At 37.6% G+C, this 14,086-nt stretch overlaps 2 protein-coding genes across 2 annotated transcripts; one reads left to right on the forward strand and one right to left on the reverse strand.

Moving 5' to 3' along the window:
• Positions 1-1,168: 1,168 nt before the first annotated feature.
• LOC138322522 (macrophage-expressed gene 1 protein-like) lies at positions 1,169-3,963 on the reverse strand. Its single transcript, XM_069266543.1, has one exon. It carries the CDS (start codon positions 3,892-3,894, stop codon positions 1,435-1,437), a length of 2,460 nt encoding a protein of 819 aa, XP_069122644.1. The 5' UTR covers positions 3,895-3,963; the 3' UTR covers positions 1,169-1,434.
• A 4,807-nt stretch (positions 3,964-8,770) lies between these two features.
• Positions 8,771-11,433, forward strand: LOC138321745 (macrophage-expressed gene 1 protein-like). Its single transcript, XM_069265672.1, has one exon. It carries the CDS (start codon positions 8,852-8,854, stop codon positions 11,126-11,128), a length of 2,277 nt encoding a protein of 758 aa, XP_069121773.1. The 5' UTR covers positions 8,771-8,851; the 3' UTR covers positions 11,129-11,433.
• The last annotated feature ends 2,653 nt before the right edge of the window (positions 11,434-14,086 follow it).

The raw sequence follows: 14,086 nt of genomic DNA on the forward strand, positions 1-14,086 counted from the left end.
ACTTCTATCGTTATGTTCTGTAGAATTTGGTTGTTTTCCTAATTCCATCGAGATTGTTCCGAGTTTTGATATCAGTCCTTCGAGTTGTCTCCTCTCCGTCAAGATGCCTGATCCCCGGCCTCACTACTAACTATGCTTGGTGAGTTACCTCGATCACCTTTTTCTTCTATCATTGTTCTGAGACGAATGGGCTACACCCTTTACCCGTTAACACCAAAGAGGCACCTGTGGTAAAACAGTATCTATTCATCAAGTGATCCCCATCTAGGTTACGAGAGGTAGGCAGCATATTGATATCAACTCCATGCTGATTTATCCTGCTCCAGATATGAGGCGAATTGTTTCTAAGTAATGCAGGATTTATATCCATTTTACCTATGATTTAAGTCATATTTTTCGATGCAGGCGTACGGATTGGTGAAACAGTCTTCGTACTTCCCTAATTTTGCTCAACGGGTACAATTCTGTCTCATCTTATTCTTCTTACATTATCTCTTTCTCTTTCCTGGTGAGCAGCTCACTACGAAGTTCTTTTAAGAACTTAGTAACTTAGTAAGTTTATTGTCTCTCTTGCTTAGTTGTTAGGTCTCGGATGACGAATTATCTTCTCCGTTTAGGTGTAATGAAAAAAAAAATATTCTCTGTTGCATGTCGGGGTCGCTAATGCAACAGTGCGACATGGCCGATATGAGTCACTGAGAGACTGATTCAAAATACCAAAGACTAACATGTTTGTGAGTTATTAAATAACCTTATATATACGACTGATTCAAAATATCAAAGACGGGTGAACTCGTACCGTATGTTTTATGGATAAACATAAACATATTCCGTACATTTGTTGACTCGTTTGCATCAGGTATGTCTTATCCAATACTGGTAAATTGGTTTTATAATAATTGTGTCGAAATCAAAAGTATATCGAAAGACACCTATAAATCAACATTATGACACGACCCCTCCAGAGTTAACCCCATCAAGCCTATGGAGGAAGTGTAAGAGTAAAAACATGTATCCTATAATCGAAAGTAAGAGCTAGCGACCTTCGACCTTTGCAGAGTGGAAAATAGGAGGTACCAGAGTCCGTAAAGAAAACTAAGAAAAAACAACTAGAATTAACAAAGTTTCCGCCATTAAAATATGTTTTAATACATGTTTGTTATCGGTTTATTGACACAGGCATATAATTACATGTATATAATTCCTTCTAAGCTTTTAGATTGTAGAAAAATTATAATTACAAATTGATAATTTGTTTTTGTTATTTTGAACATGTTATGAGAAGAATTGGTGTTTCAGTTAAATAAAGAATCCTGTCCAGTCATTCATATCACGGTAATTTCAACAAATGGCGAATTATCACTGCCAATTTTCACGATGGAAATTAAGGAAACGTTATTTTGCGTAAGGCCATTCAATGTCACTGATACTTCACTAACCGAGTAAAGTTTGATTCTCACCAATTTTGTGTACCCGGCGGCGTCTGTACATTGTAACCATGGCGATCACACAGACAAGCAGGAGAGTGCTGACTACAGATAAGGCAGCCACGATCCCGTTAGGTAGAGTCTGGTGGTCTGGAGATTTAGATGATGCGGGAGATTTATAAAGCACGTGTTCGTTGTCGACCGAGGTTAGAGTGTGGTCAACATCTGTAACGCGGATTTCCTTTTCCTTGACACGAACACTTGGAATAAAAATGCTCGAGCTATTTCTTTCAGAACTAGCGTTCCCATAAGTCATTTGCATTGTAGGAGCATTTATCATTTGCATTTGTTCGTCAAACTCTGGGTTGTTCCTGAAAACGAGATTAGCTGTTCCTAAATCCATGGTGGCATCTTGTATTTCAAGCATGTCCGTTGGCAAACTGGTCCAAGTATTGGATGTAGAGTCAATGAAGATTTCAGTGGCTTCAACGTGTCTGTAACGTGGGTATGCTATGAATGGAGGTTTTCGTAAGGAAGGCAGTCCTTTATCTGAAATGTTTTTTATTTGTGCGCAATATTCTATTTCGCATTCATTTGAAATCATTGCAAGATGACTGCTAAAACCCGTTGGGCATGATTTTGGCCAATGTGTTTGATGAGTTTCAACTGCCAGAGGATTGCCACTATGACATGTGTAGAAGCCGCCGAAAGGTGCCGACGTAAGTGAACCGGAATCAAAGTCCTGTGTAACGCAGACCGTAAGACCATCACGGAGAGAAAGCTTGGTATATTTGGGGGGACATGTGCTTCCTCCCGTCATAGGATTGTTAACGTGTGGCGTATAAAGACCGCCGAACATGTAGCCAGAAAATTGTTTCACACTTCCAGTAGCCGCACACCAGTACGATGTAACCGTCACACTCCCAGGTGTAGGTGTAGTCGTACATTTATGTGACCAAAAAAGGATATACCAGACCCAATGACATTCTTTATCTGTTTTTGTTTTGTCTATGTTAGAACTGTCCAGAATAACGCTAGTGTATCCCGAAGGACAACTTGTGTCGCCAGTCAGAGGATTCTTTACTATGTAAGGAGGACACTCGTTAGATTTGAGTTTGCCATTTTGTGTACAATTTTGATATACTCCACCGAAAGTGAAGTTGGTAGATGGAGGTGTACACGTCCCGTCGTCAACATTGGCGTTTCGATTGAAGTTGGGTTTTTCAGTATCTGTACATCCACGATACATATTATACTTATAATAAAGTTCAACCGCGTGCTGAATTTGATTAAACAGGTCAGGAATAATGTCACTAGGAAGTTCGGGAAACGCAGAAGTAGTTATGAAATAGTATAAAGGAGTACCTTCTTTGTCAATAGCTACCATATTATCATCCATGTCTTTCTCCCAGTCGCTAAGTTGAAAGTTTTGCAGTTGGTAAGAAGGTCCTCCATATGTCTTTAAAGTGGAATGTTTAACCTTGTCGGCGAAAGTCTGTTTTGCATCTGTCTGACTTGATGAACCTCCTGTCATGCTTGCCCCTCCTTCACCGAAAAGGCCTAGGGAAAACGACGTACTTAGGGACGCACTGAGACTCACATCTCTTTCATCACTATTTGCAAGAAACGAGGAGTCGACATGTTGAATCTGCGCAATCACTGCTCCCGCATCCATTCCAGTCAAAACATGAGTTCCAAAGTCCCGAATGAGCAGTTGGCTTTCGTATCTGGCTACATCTTTTTCATTAGTTTGTATTAATTTCGCGATGTCCATTACGCGTGATCTGAAAGCTGGATGAAGGGATGCGTCGGGTTGCATGTGAACAGTATATCTAACGTATCTCGCTTGAGTACGTGTGATGAATGAATTTTTTCCTATTTGATTTTCTTTGACCGATTGTGATTCTGCGGAAAAGGAACCGTCAATGCTGAAAAATCCATGACTATACTTAGCTACAACGTTGATTGATTTGGAAGTCGTTTCTTTATAGTCCATCCAAGACTTGTAGACCTCCGAAAAAACATCGAGTTTACTGGATTTGACAGGGGTGGTGATCACGCCATCCGGGAGGAGGTATTTACCGTCAGCAGTTGTCCGGCACTGGTAGTAGGTGTGCTGTATGACTCTACCACGCTCTTTATTCTCCAAGTTATCCCATCCATCGCCAGGAAGAACCTCGAAGTTGGTCAGATTAAATGAACTCAATTTGTCCATGCACCAGGTCGGGCTACCGGTTGGTAACTTGTCTTCATGATTCCTACTGGGATTCAACTTGGCAGCTTCCAGCAAATTCGCTTGCAAAGCTACCCCAAACACAATAAGTGTACAGAACAAGCTAACTGACCACATAGTGATTCTATAATCTATTCCATAATAATGCAGAAGTTCAGTCTTTTTATATACATTGTTATCGTTATTTCCAAATCGCTTATCATACAATTTAAAATACGTCATCCTGCTAATCATAAAGATATTTTAGTAACCATTGTTTTAAAAGGGGAGTAAATATCTACCACGATGACACGGATGAGTGAAGTCGACCAGGCGATAAAGGTATCTTTCATATTGTTTCTGTAACCACTTCCTCTTTGATAAACTGTTCATATCAGGTGCGCTTCTGATGCCATTATATCGCGTGTCACTCTCGTGTTCGAGGGGAGATAAAACTAAATGCATCATCAACTCAAATGTCCAAATGGAAGTAAATATAAGATCTAGGTTTAGAAATCTAAATCTTTAATAAAATCTAAAGGTATAAAATGTTTTTAGTTACAAAAACAACTATTTTCTTTTCGTTTTTTTACTGAGAATCAGCTAAAAACAATTCTGGTATTTTTAAGATGACTTAAAGTTTGTTGTGTCCGTAGTTATAGGAATGTAGTCTAACTCAGAATTTGGAAAAACATATCTCAAACGTTCGGTTTCCACTTACAAATAAATAACTTAAAATTGCAGAGCGAGACTAGAAAATTGACAAATGAATCAGATTATCTTGATTACATTACTTTTAATGAAAAAAAAATAATTGAAAAATTGTCTTAATCCTTAATGAATTGTTGATTGACCGATCCTCTTCTCGTCATCGAATAATTAAGTCAAATTTTTTCGGAGGCCGTTATGCTCTTCTGCAGTCCATCATCAGAGGGTTTCATACAGGGACGTTATGGCATATTGACATATCATCCATTATTCTTGATATGAGATGAATATGCGGATTATTGAAACCAAAACTTCAACCAACTTTAACCGACATGGATAAAAAGTACGTTCAGTATCCTTACTCCTCTGTTATATTCCTTTTTTGTTGTCTAATTCGAAGGTTTCTTATGTTAATCGTCATTTTAAAAAATCGTTTATTGGCCAATAAGCCGGCCGATATCTGATTAACCGGCCCATACAAGATTTTTTTTAAGTCGGTTTAACATAAAAAACAAACCTCTGGATTATTTTTGTCGAAATTTTTAATTCACGAAATATGGTGAATAGGGAGAGGGAGACGTCAGCATAATATTATTAAACTGATTTATTTGTTTGTTTGTTTATATTTAACGGCATTGTTCAAGTGATACTGATGAACCACATAATCTTATCGGTGGTTATGTAAAAACTCGTGGACTGTACAATAACTACATATACCTAAATAGCTACACTAATCTTAACGTGACAGAAGTAAATGTCCTTCACTTCGTCTCTGAAACCTGATGACTTAATATTACAGAATCACATGATACAGTATCACATGATAGGGTCAAAGGAATGAGGTGCAATATTGCAACTTTCGGTTACATTCACTGGTTTATATAAAAAATAATCTGATCTATTTCAAAAGTTTTCGGATTAAAAATGGACAATTTTGTCAGTTTCTGAACTGAGAACTGATTAGAACTGAACCCAAGAAGGACTTTCATTACTTGCTAAACGTTATTTGTCGTATTTTTAAACGGATATAAAACAATTTTATAAATATAATGTCTGTTTATTTCGAAGCTTTACATGCATGAACTGTAACATTGTGCTTTCCCCGTCACATTCAATTTATACTTTAGACTGCAATATAAAAGTTTTGGCCAACCACAGGTAAAGTTTGTTTTTATATAATCTTGTGAAAGATTGTTTTATTAATCTTTAGAAATTGAGGTTCGGATAAAATATGTTATTCATTTATCGCCTTAATGTGGTCATAGCTATTTGAATATATAGCAGAATCATTTTGAGATGTACTCTTTGACCTAAAAACACGACTTTCCTTTACCTTCTACGCCTGGTTCTGTGACTTGTTCTGGCTAATCGTATTCCGGAAAAAGAAAACAAACAATTGTCACAATTTCACAAAAACCAATAATAATTGGCAAATTATTTATATATTTACATTATAGTATCATGTTGGTTCATTAAAGTTCTTCCTAGTTTACTCAAAACTACACGTCAATGCAGCATTTGGGGTCGTAATGCCACAATATTATATCAGTAAAATAATGAAATATACCTGAGTATCAGTTACAAATGTTTTATATCTTACACAGTGTCTGACACATGTAGACGAGTAACGTTATCAGAATAAGTGTCAGACTTGTGTGACGATTTATTTGATTTCCATTGATGTGATGATAAACATTATCAATGACTGATATTATGATAAACATTCCACCGGTATTTATGAAACGAATGCACCTGAATTGAGGCAGTTCGTATAGGGGGTGTTACGGTGATCCAGCAGATCATTAAATCTGGCGGTGACTACAGGGCTGTTAGCCAGCCTGGAGAATCCTCGTTAGCATTATATTTTGTCAAAAATCACTTGAAATGGTTGCACAACCTGTGTTATACCTGTGGTTGAAAATGCTTGCATATCACGACTATTGATTTTTGGACATAACTAAAATCATGGAATAAAACGTCAGTAAATTACGTAAATTCTAATCGTATACGGAATGAGTTATGAATCATGGACCGATTGGTAATGAAATAGAAAAAGTGTTTGAGTTTGTCAAATCATTTGCTATACCTATTTATTTTGAAATTTGTGTGATATAGAACGACTCTATTCCATATTATCTCCTTGACTATGACTACACTAAAGAGACGTCTTTAAATCACACGAGTTGTAAAACAAATAAATTGAGTAAATTACTTGACAAACTCTAACATCTGTCACTTCTTCTATTTCATAACCATGATTGTATGCGATAAAATTTTACGTATTTCACTGTAATATTAATGATATTAATGATGTTCATAAATCAATAGTAGCCGCAATATACAAGTATTTTCAACCATATGTACAGCTATAAATCGAATAAAATTTGTATGACTGGCTAGCAAGATTCAAGTAGGACCAAGAGCTGCAATGCTGGTGATAAATGCTGGGTCACCAATACGTTTCTGTTACACCCCATGCCCCTGTTGCAATACACTATCTCTTGATTCAGGAGCATTTGTTTTTATAAATATCAGTGGGATGTTTATCATAATATCAGTAATTGATAGTGTTGATCAAACATATCAATGGAAATCAAATAAATTTTCACGCAAGTCCGACACTTATGTCTGATAACATTACTTGTCTACAAGCGTTAGACGCTGTTTAAGATATGAAACATTTATGGTAAGCATATATCTGTAACTGACACTCGGGTACATTACTAAAGTATCATTATTTCACTTATATATTATTCTGATAAAAATTCACATGGGAAAAAACGAGGGTATTATGACCCCAAATAACCCCTTGAGGTATAGTTTTGAGTAAACTATTATCAACATATTTTGCTATTCACCAGGTTATTGAGAATGAGAAATTTTGAGCTATTTAGTCGAAATAACGAGTTTCAATATTAAAAATTCGAGATATTATCTTAAGAATTAAGGTTTCTATCTTGGCGTTTTGAAACATTATTTATAAATTTTGATTTACTTACTGACAAGAAAAAACAAAACATTTTTACCATTGTCTGTATCCCAAAGTAGTGTATGACATAACATAAATGCAGATACTTTGACAATAATGTAACACTACCTGTGATAGTCAGCTCAAATTGTCTTGCTTGATCTACCTATAATGATCTTCCTTTTAACTACTGAATTTACAGAAAGTTTTAGTATTGCATTTTACACTTAATTTTGTGATATATAAAGGTTCAGCGTACTGCTTGAACTGTATCAGCATTTTCCATGTCATAAACCCTACCAGACATTTTCAAAATGTGTCAATTCTTTTACTCATTATTGAAAGCAGCAAATGGTGTAGACATTTTAGTCCTACCTCGCCCACCAAACACAAAGATATACTAAGAATGGATACATGGCTAGTCATAATACTCCTAATTTTATGTTTCTTTTCATATCCCTATCATAAGTGATTAGACCATAGTCCACGTGATCACCTGCGCATCCGTTCTAAACAAACCCTGCCGGTTCGCTGCCCCATTGCATGATCGTAAAAAGCGATTAAGAATTTTGCAAATTTGGGTGCATCCCAGAGTTGAAAACCCCATGAATATTAGCAACAATAAAGTAAAAATCCCAGACAGTGGAAGCAGTGGGTTTTTCAAATGAAGGAAATTCGGGGTACCTGAATGCATATAATCGGCTTGCAACCGCCCCACATGAATATCGACTCTTAATCTCGAGGTTAGGACCTAGTGGTACCATTGCGCAATCTAGAAACCACTCACGTGCTTCAGTCATTCATAGCTGACTCAGTTTGGATAAGCCTCGTGGAAAAATAGTGACATCTCGATACCGCTCACGTGTCTCAGGTCCTTCATAACAATCACTTACAGATAAAGAGAAGTTCATGAGTACTTGTTTATCATTAAATTCGTAATTGATAATGCTAGCCCAATAAATTAATGAAATAAAATAATGTATCAGACAATAAACTTCATAAAACTAGACTCAAGAAAATGAAAACAGTTTCAGTAGTGTAATCCTTGTCGTAGAGACTACCTCTGTATTAAGAATGCATGCAATGTATTTAATAAAACCACTTTCTTGTGGTGATAAAAAATATGACCCATTTATAATTATCATTTGTATAATTTCAATGTTTCTGTGTCCCTTGGATGGATTTGACAGACAGGTTAGACTGCAATAGCAATAACATAAAGAATTGATTTCAAACTAAACTTCCTCAACTTTGTAGGGGTACTAGTGAAATGTGAAAACATTATCAAAGAGCCGGGTACACTTGGTGTGAGTTATATAAAACACGTGGACTGATCACATGTGTAAGTAATCTTAACATAACAGAAGTAAGTGTCCTTCACTTTGCCGCTGAACCTTATGGGTAATATTATCACATTGCAATGATAGGGTCCATATAAAGGACTGAAGTGTAAGATAATATCCATCATTTACTGGTATAAGTACATATCAACTAAGACAACTAGTGAATGATCGTAGAAGTCCTGATCATTTCAGGATGGAGAAAACAATCCGCCTGGTTTGTGCGTTAGTTGTGCTCGGATTAATTTCGCAAACGCCTCTTTCGGAAGCTGCCAAACTTCATGATCCATATGAAAACAACATACCAGCTGGAAGTCCAAGTTGGTGCAGGGAGAGACTAAACGAAAACTTGACCAACTTTGAAGTTCTTCCTGGCAACGGATGGGATAACTTGGAGAACAAAGAGCGTGGACGGGTCGTAAAACTCACCTATTTCCAGTGTCGGACAACTGCTGACGGTAGATACCTCCTTCCGGATGGCGTGATTACCACCCCTGTCAAATCCAGTAAACTCGATGTTTTCTCAGAGGTCTACTCCTCCTGGATGGACTATAAGGAAACGACGTCGAAATCAATCAACGCTGCAGCTAAGTATAGTTATGGAGTCTTCAGTATCGACGGCTCGTTTTGCGCTGAATCACAATCGGTCAAAGAGAATCAAATTGGAAAAGACTCATTTATCACACGTACTCAGGCTAGATATGTTAGGTATACAGTTCAAGTTCAACCCGACGCGTCCCTTCATCCAGCATTCAGATCACGCGTCATAGACATCGCTAAATCAATTCAGATGGGTGAAAATGATGTAGCTCGTTACGAGAGTCAGCTCCTGGTCCGCGACTTTGGAACTCATGTTTTGACTGCGATGGATGCCGGTGCTGCGATCGCACAGATTCGACACGTAAGCTCCAAATTTGTCTCGGCTTATGGCGAAAAAGAAACGAGCCGCCGTGCGTCTCTAAGCACATCATTTTCTCTTAATACGTCAGGAAGCTACGCAAACCAAGAAGATGATTGTAAGGCCTTCAACGACAATGTTACATATTCAACAATCAAGACATATGGAGGACCTTCTTATCAACCGCGAAACTTTCGACTTGACGACTGGGCAGAAGGAATTGAAGATAATATGGTTGCTATCGACAAAGAAGGTACTCCTTTATATTATATGATATCCGCCTCCTCGTTCCCCGAACTTCCTAGTCACTTAATTCCGGATGTATTCAATCAAATTCGAAACGCAGTTTACCTTTACTACAAATACAATACCTATCGCGGTTGTACCGATCCTGACAAACCCAATTTCAATCGCAATGCCAATGTTGACGACGGAACATGCAAACCTTCTTCGACAGACTTTAAATTTGGCGGCGTGTATCAGAGCTGTGAACAGGACTCCTGTTTTAAATCCGACTACTGCTCGAAACGCACCAAGAAGAACCCCATAACTGGTGATCTGTCTTGTCCTTCCGGCTTCGTCTCTGTTCCTCTGGATTATGCCAATATAGTCAAAACAGAAACCAAACGTGAATGTCACAAAGTCTGGTATAAACTGTGGATCGGTAAAAAGTGCATAGATGTCCCCGTATCTGGTGGAGTGGCTGTTACATCGTATTGGTGTGCAGCTACCGGAGACGAGCGTCCATCTTCAGGTTACATGTTTGGCGGACTTTACACACCAAACGCTTTCAATCCAGTAACAGGAGCGAGCTCTTGTCCTCCTAACTTTGAAAAACTGCCACTCCTTGATGGTCTGACGGTTTGTGTAACACAGGACTTTGATTCCGGGTTCCCCTTCTCGGCACCTTTTGGAGGTTTCTACAGCTGCACCAGTGGCAATCCTCTTGCAGGAAACGCAAGTGGTGATTGCTCACAATGGCCACAATCATGCCCAGCAGGCTTTAGCAGTCACATCGCGTTGATTTCTAATGAATGCGAATTAGAGTACTGTGCACAAATAAGAAGCCTAAACGATAAAGGGTTGCCTTCCTTACGAAGACCTCCTTTTATGGCATATCCGAATTACAAAAACGTTGAAGCAACTGAAGTCTTCATTGACCCATCCTCCAACACGTGGACCAGATTGCCTGCGGAGACGCTTAAAGTACAGGATGCCACTCTGGATCTTGAAACAGCCGCATTAGTTTTCAGAAATAGTCCGGACTTTGAGGAACAAATGCAAATGATAAATATTCCGGCTATGCAGATGACATCCGCGAATGCTAGTTCAGAAAATGAAAACTCGAAAATGCATATTTCAAAACAAACCAGCAACATGGTCGCTAACGAGAGAACTGCCTCAGATCTCAGAATGCCTCCCGAAACAAAAGATCACCAGGCTCTACCTAACGGGACGGTGGCTGTCCTATCTGTGGTCAGCACTCTCCTGCTTGTCTGTGTGATCGCCATGGTAACCATGTACAGGCGCCGCCGGGTACACAAAAGTGGCGAGAATCAGACCCTCCTTGGTTAGAATTCTAGTTGACAATTTCCCTCACGGAGTGTTTCCGGAATAACCTCGTATTTATTTTCAAAACACGAACAAATGATGATGGTATATTTATTACCGTAGTTATTTTACAATATATAGGACCCCAACGAATAAAAATCCCACAAGAATCAATTTATAATGACTAGTGCAAAATATTTGACGCGGTCTAGATGCACAAGACTTGAAATTAAATCGTTAGCACTGTTAATATAAATTTTGTGATTAATACCTGAAATATAATAATCTTCTGTAGTTGAACTGATTAAAGTGATTTGTTTTAAAATGAACACCTTTGTAATTGTTCATTCTTTGACAACAACCACGGTGAGTAAAGCCACATGCATGCCATTCTTTGTCCGTCGTCTATGTGACTGGGTCATGCAAGAGGTCTTTAGGTACGACCAAAAGTTCATAATTTGGTCCACGCTCAACTTCGCTAGTCAAGGATATTCAGTATATTTATGATCTACATCCTCGAGACCACATAAGTTACTACTAGTGTTACTGTCGTTATATCCACGACTATATATCACGTAGTAAAGCTTGGGGCAAGAGAACAGGCAATTTAGTCCATTCATGTACACCAATAGAAAATCATAACGGTACAATGTGGTTGACTGTGTGGTTGTGATTGGTCAGATTTTTTTTCCTGAACTGTCTTCAGTTTTACTATAAAATTGTCTTGGGGTGGACATAACGTCAGTAATAGTAACTGGAGTATCGAGGATGGATATTCTATCGTACTGAATACCCTTACTAGCGAAGTTGGTTCAAACTATACTAACAGCTTCATTTCTGAAACCAATAACAATAGCAAACCTTCTGGATAAGGATTAAGATCGTACAAATGGTGGGCCCGATATTAGAGTTTCGATTGGGTAATTGGCTCTACAGCCAACTTTAAAGTTTGGTATAATATTCTGAAACTTAAGAATGGATAAATTACTGATGTCAGATTGTACATAACTCAACCTGGTCAGAATATTAAATTCAACAAATGGTATAATTGACGCTCCGTTAGACCTAAGAGCGGACCAAAAAGAGGTCTATTTGGCTGTATTTTCATAAAATGCTCATCTAAGCCACAGGGATCTGAGAATTATTTAGAGTTGATATAATGATGGACCCATCAGAGTACCGAAAGACCATTTCAGACGTTTTAGGGGTCTAGATAAAAAAATCGGTACAAAAAATCGGGTGTAGAGATCGTAAGTTAAGTGATCGGAACCACTGGAGTATCGAGGAGGGTTTATATGTGAAATGGCCAGTGTTGTTTACAAAATATTGACAATACATGCCGTATTGCATCCCTTCTTGCCAATTACGTTTGCACTGTCCTTTAGGCTAACTCGAATTAGGCCATTGTTGTGTTTTTTTTTCTGTTTTGCGTCCGCATGCTAGTAGGTTTTAGGTAGCTTGAGTGAAAAAACAAACACAAACATTTTTTTTCGGAACTCGGCAGTAAAAGAGGTGTGTAACAGGTTAAGTAATGTTTTCTACAAGTTTCATAGATGTAAAATCTATAAAAAGAAAACTTATTTTTCTAAAGTTGGTCAGTGTAAATGAATTAACTTATTTTTGAGGAAAAATTGAACCTCCAAATAACTTTAATTCCTTAGCAAAACATTGTGTTTATTTTTGTGTGTGTGTGGTTTTTTCGCCTTGCTGGCTGGTAGTTTTAAGAAAATCAAAATGACGCAAAACAGAGAAAAAAAACGCACACACAGCTATGGCCTTAGTTACATTTTCCAAATATCTTGTTAGTGGGTTTATAACCTATGACAGGAAGATATTCATGAACTTATCTTAATCACGCAAAGAAGACGTGCGGTGATCACTGATTAGATCTTTTTCAGCCTTGAACTTCGGGACATAGGTGAACAATATACCCTTAAAGTTATATGTGCCGTATTTTTCATACCCACGAATCAAGATGAGCTTTTAATATGTTATTCATCACCAAAAATTACCAACTTTTTGAAAATTACAGTACTTTCAATGCATAGGTTCTAATTTTACATGTACAAAATAAGAGCTGAAAATGATTTTTGGCAGTACTGCCAAAAATCATTTATTTACATCAATAGTGAAGTGAAATGAGTACATACGGTCAGACCATGAAGCCAAATTGTGGTCTACAATTTCATTACACGTTTTTACAATATTTTTAGTAGGTATGATTTCATTTAACCATATTTAAGGCATAAAAACAACAATTTTACAGTACAAAATTTCTGTGTTATAACTACCGTTTATAAGTCATCTGAAGCCATTTGATTGATTTTTACAGCTTTATTCATCAAACCTTATGTTTTTTAGTAAATTAAGGATGAAAAAATAGCATGTAAAAATTATCGCCCATTTACGGCACATAACTTTAATATCTTCAAAACCTAAACGTGTGTCAAGATTATATATGTCAACGATATTTTGCTTGCAATCGATTTAAAATGGGGATATACTTTTATTCTATTACTTTTAAACACAAATTTTCATATGTTTTATATTGTTTCTTGTTGGTTTGGTTCCCTCTAGTCCTGCAGCCCGAGATACTCTGGCCCTGACACCAGACTTAGACATTATGCCAGATAGACAGATAGACTCAGACATTATGACAGATAGATGTCTAAACCAGACATCTCTATCTATCTATCTATCATAATGTCTAAGTCTGGTGTCAGGGCCAGAGTATCTCGGGCTAGTTCCCCTGTGGTATCCCCCCCCCCCCCCCCCCCCCCGAAAAAAAAAATCAAAAAAAAATCATGTACTTGATATCCTCAATATAATATTTTGCGATTGCCTGGTTTCAAACCTATCTTCAACACGAGTGAATTAGCGGCATGTCAACTCTTATAAATATCCCGAGTAGTTTGTATGATAACGTCGTGACTTTCCACGGCTGTCCCAGAACTTCACAAGCTATCTCATTATCTTCTAAAG

Source organism: Argopecten irradians, chromosome 4 (assembly GCF_041381155.1).
Source record: "Argopecten irradians isolate NY chromosome 4, Ai_NY, whole genome shotgun sequence".
Taxonomy (NCBI): domain Eukaryota; kingdom Metazoa; phylum Mollusca; class Bivalvia; order Pectinida; family Pectinidae; genus Argopecten; species Argopecten irradians.

Coding starts and splice junctions, on each gene's coding strand:
- LOC138322522 (XM_069266543.1), bottom strand. CDS start 3,894: ATGATTAGCAGGATGACGTATTTTAAATTGTATGATAAGCGATTTGGA.
- LOC138321745 (XM_069265672.1), top strand. CDS start 8,852: ATGGAGAAAACAATCCGCCTGGTTTGTGCGTTAGTTGTGCTCGGATTA.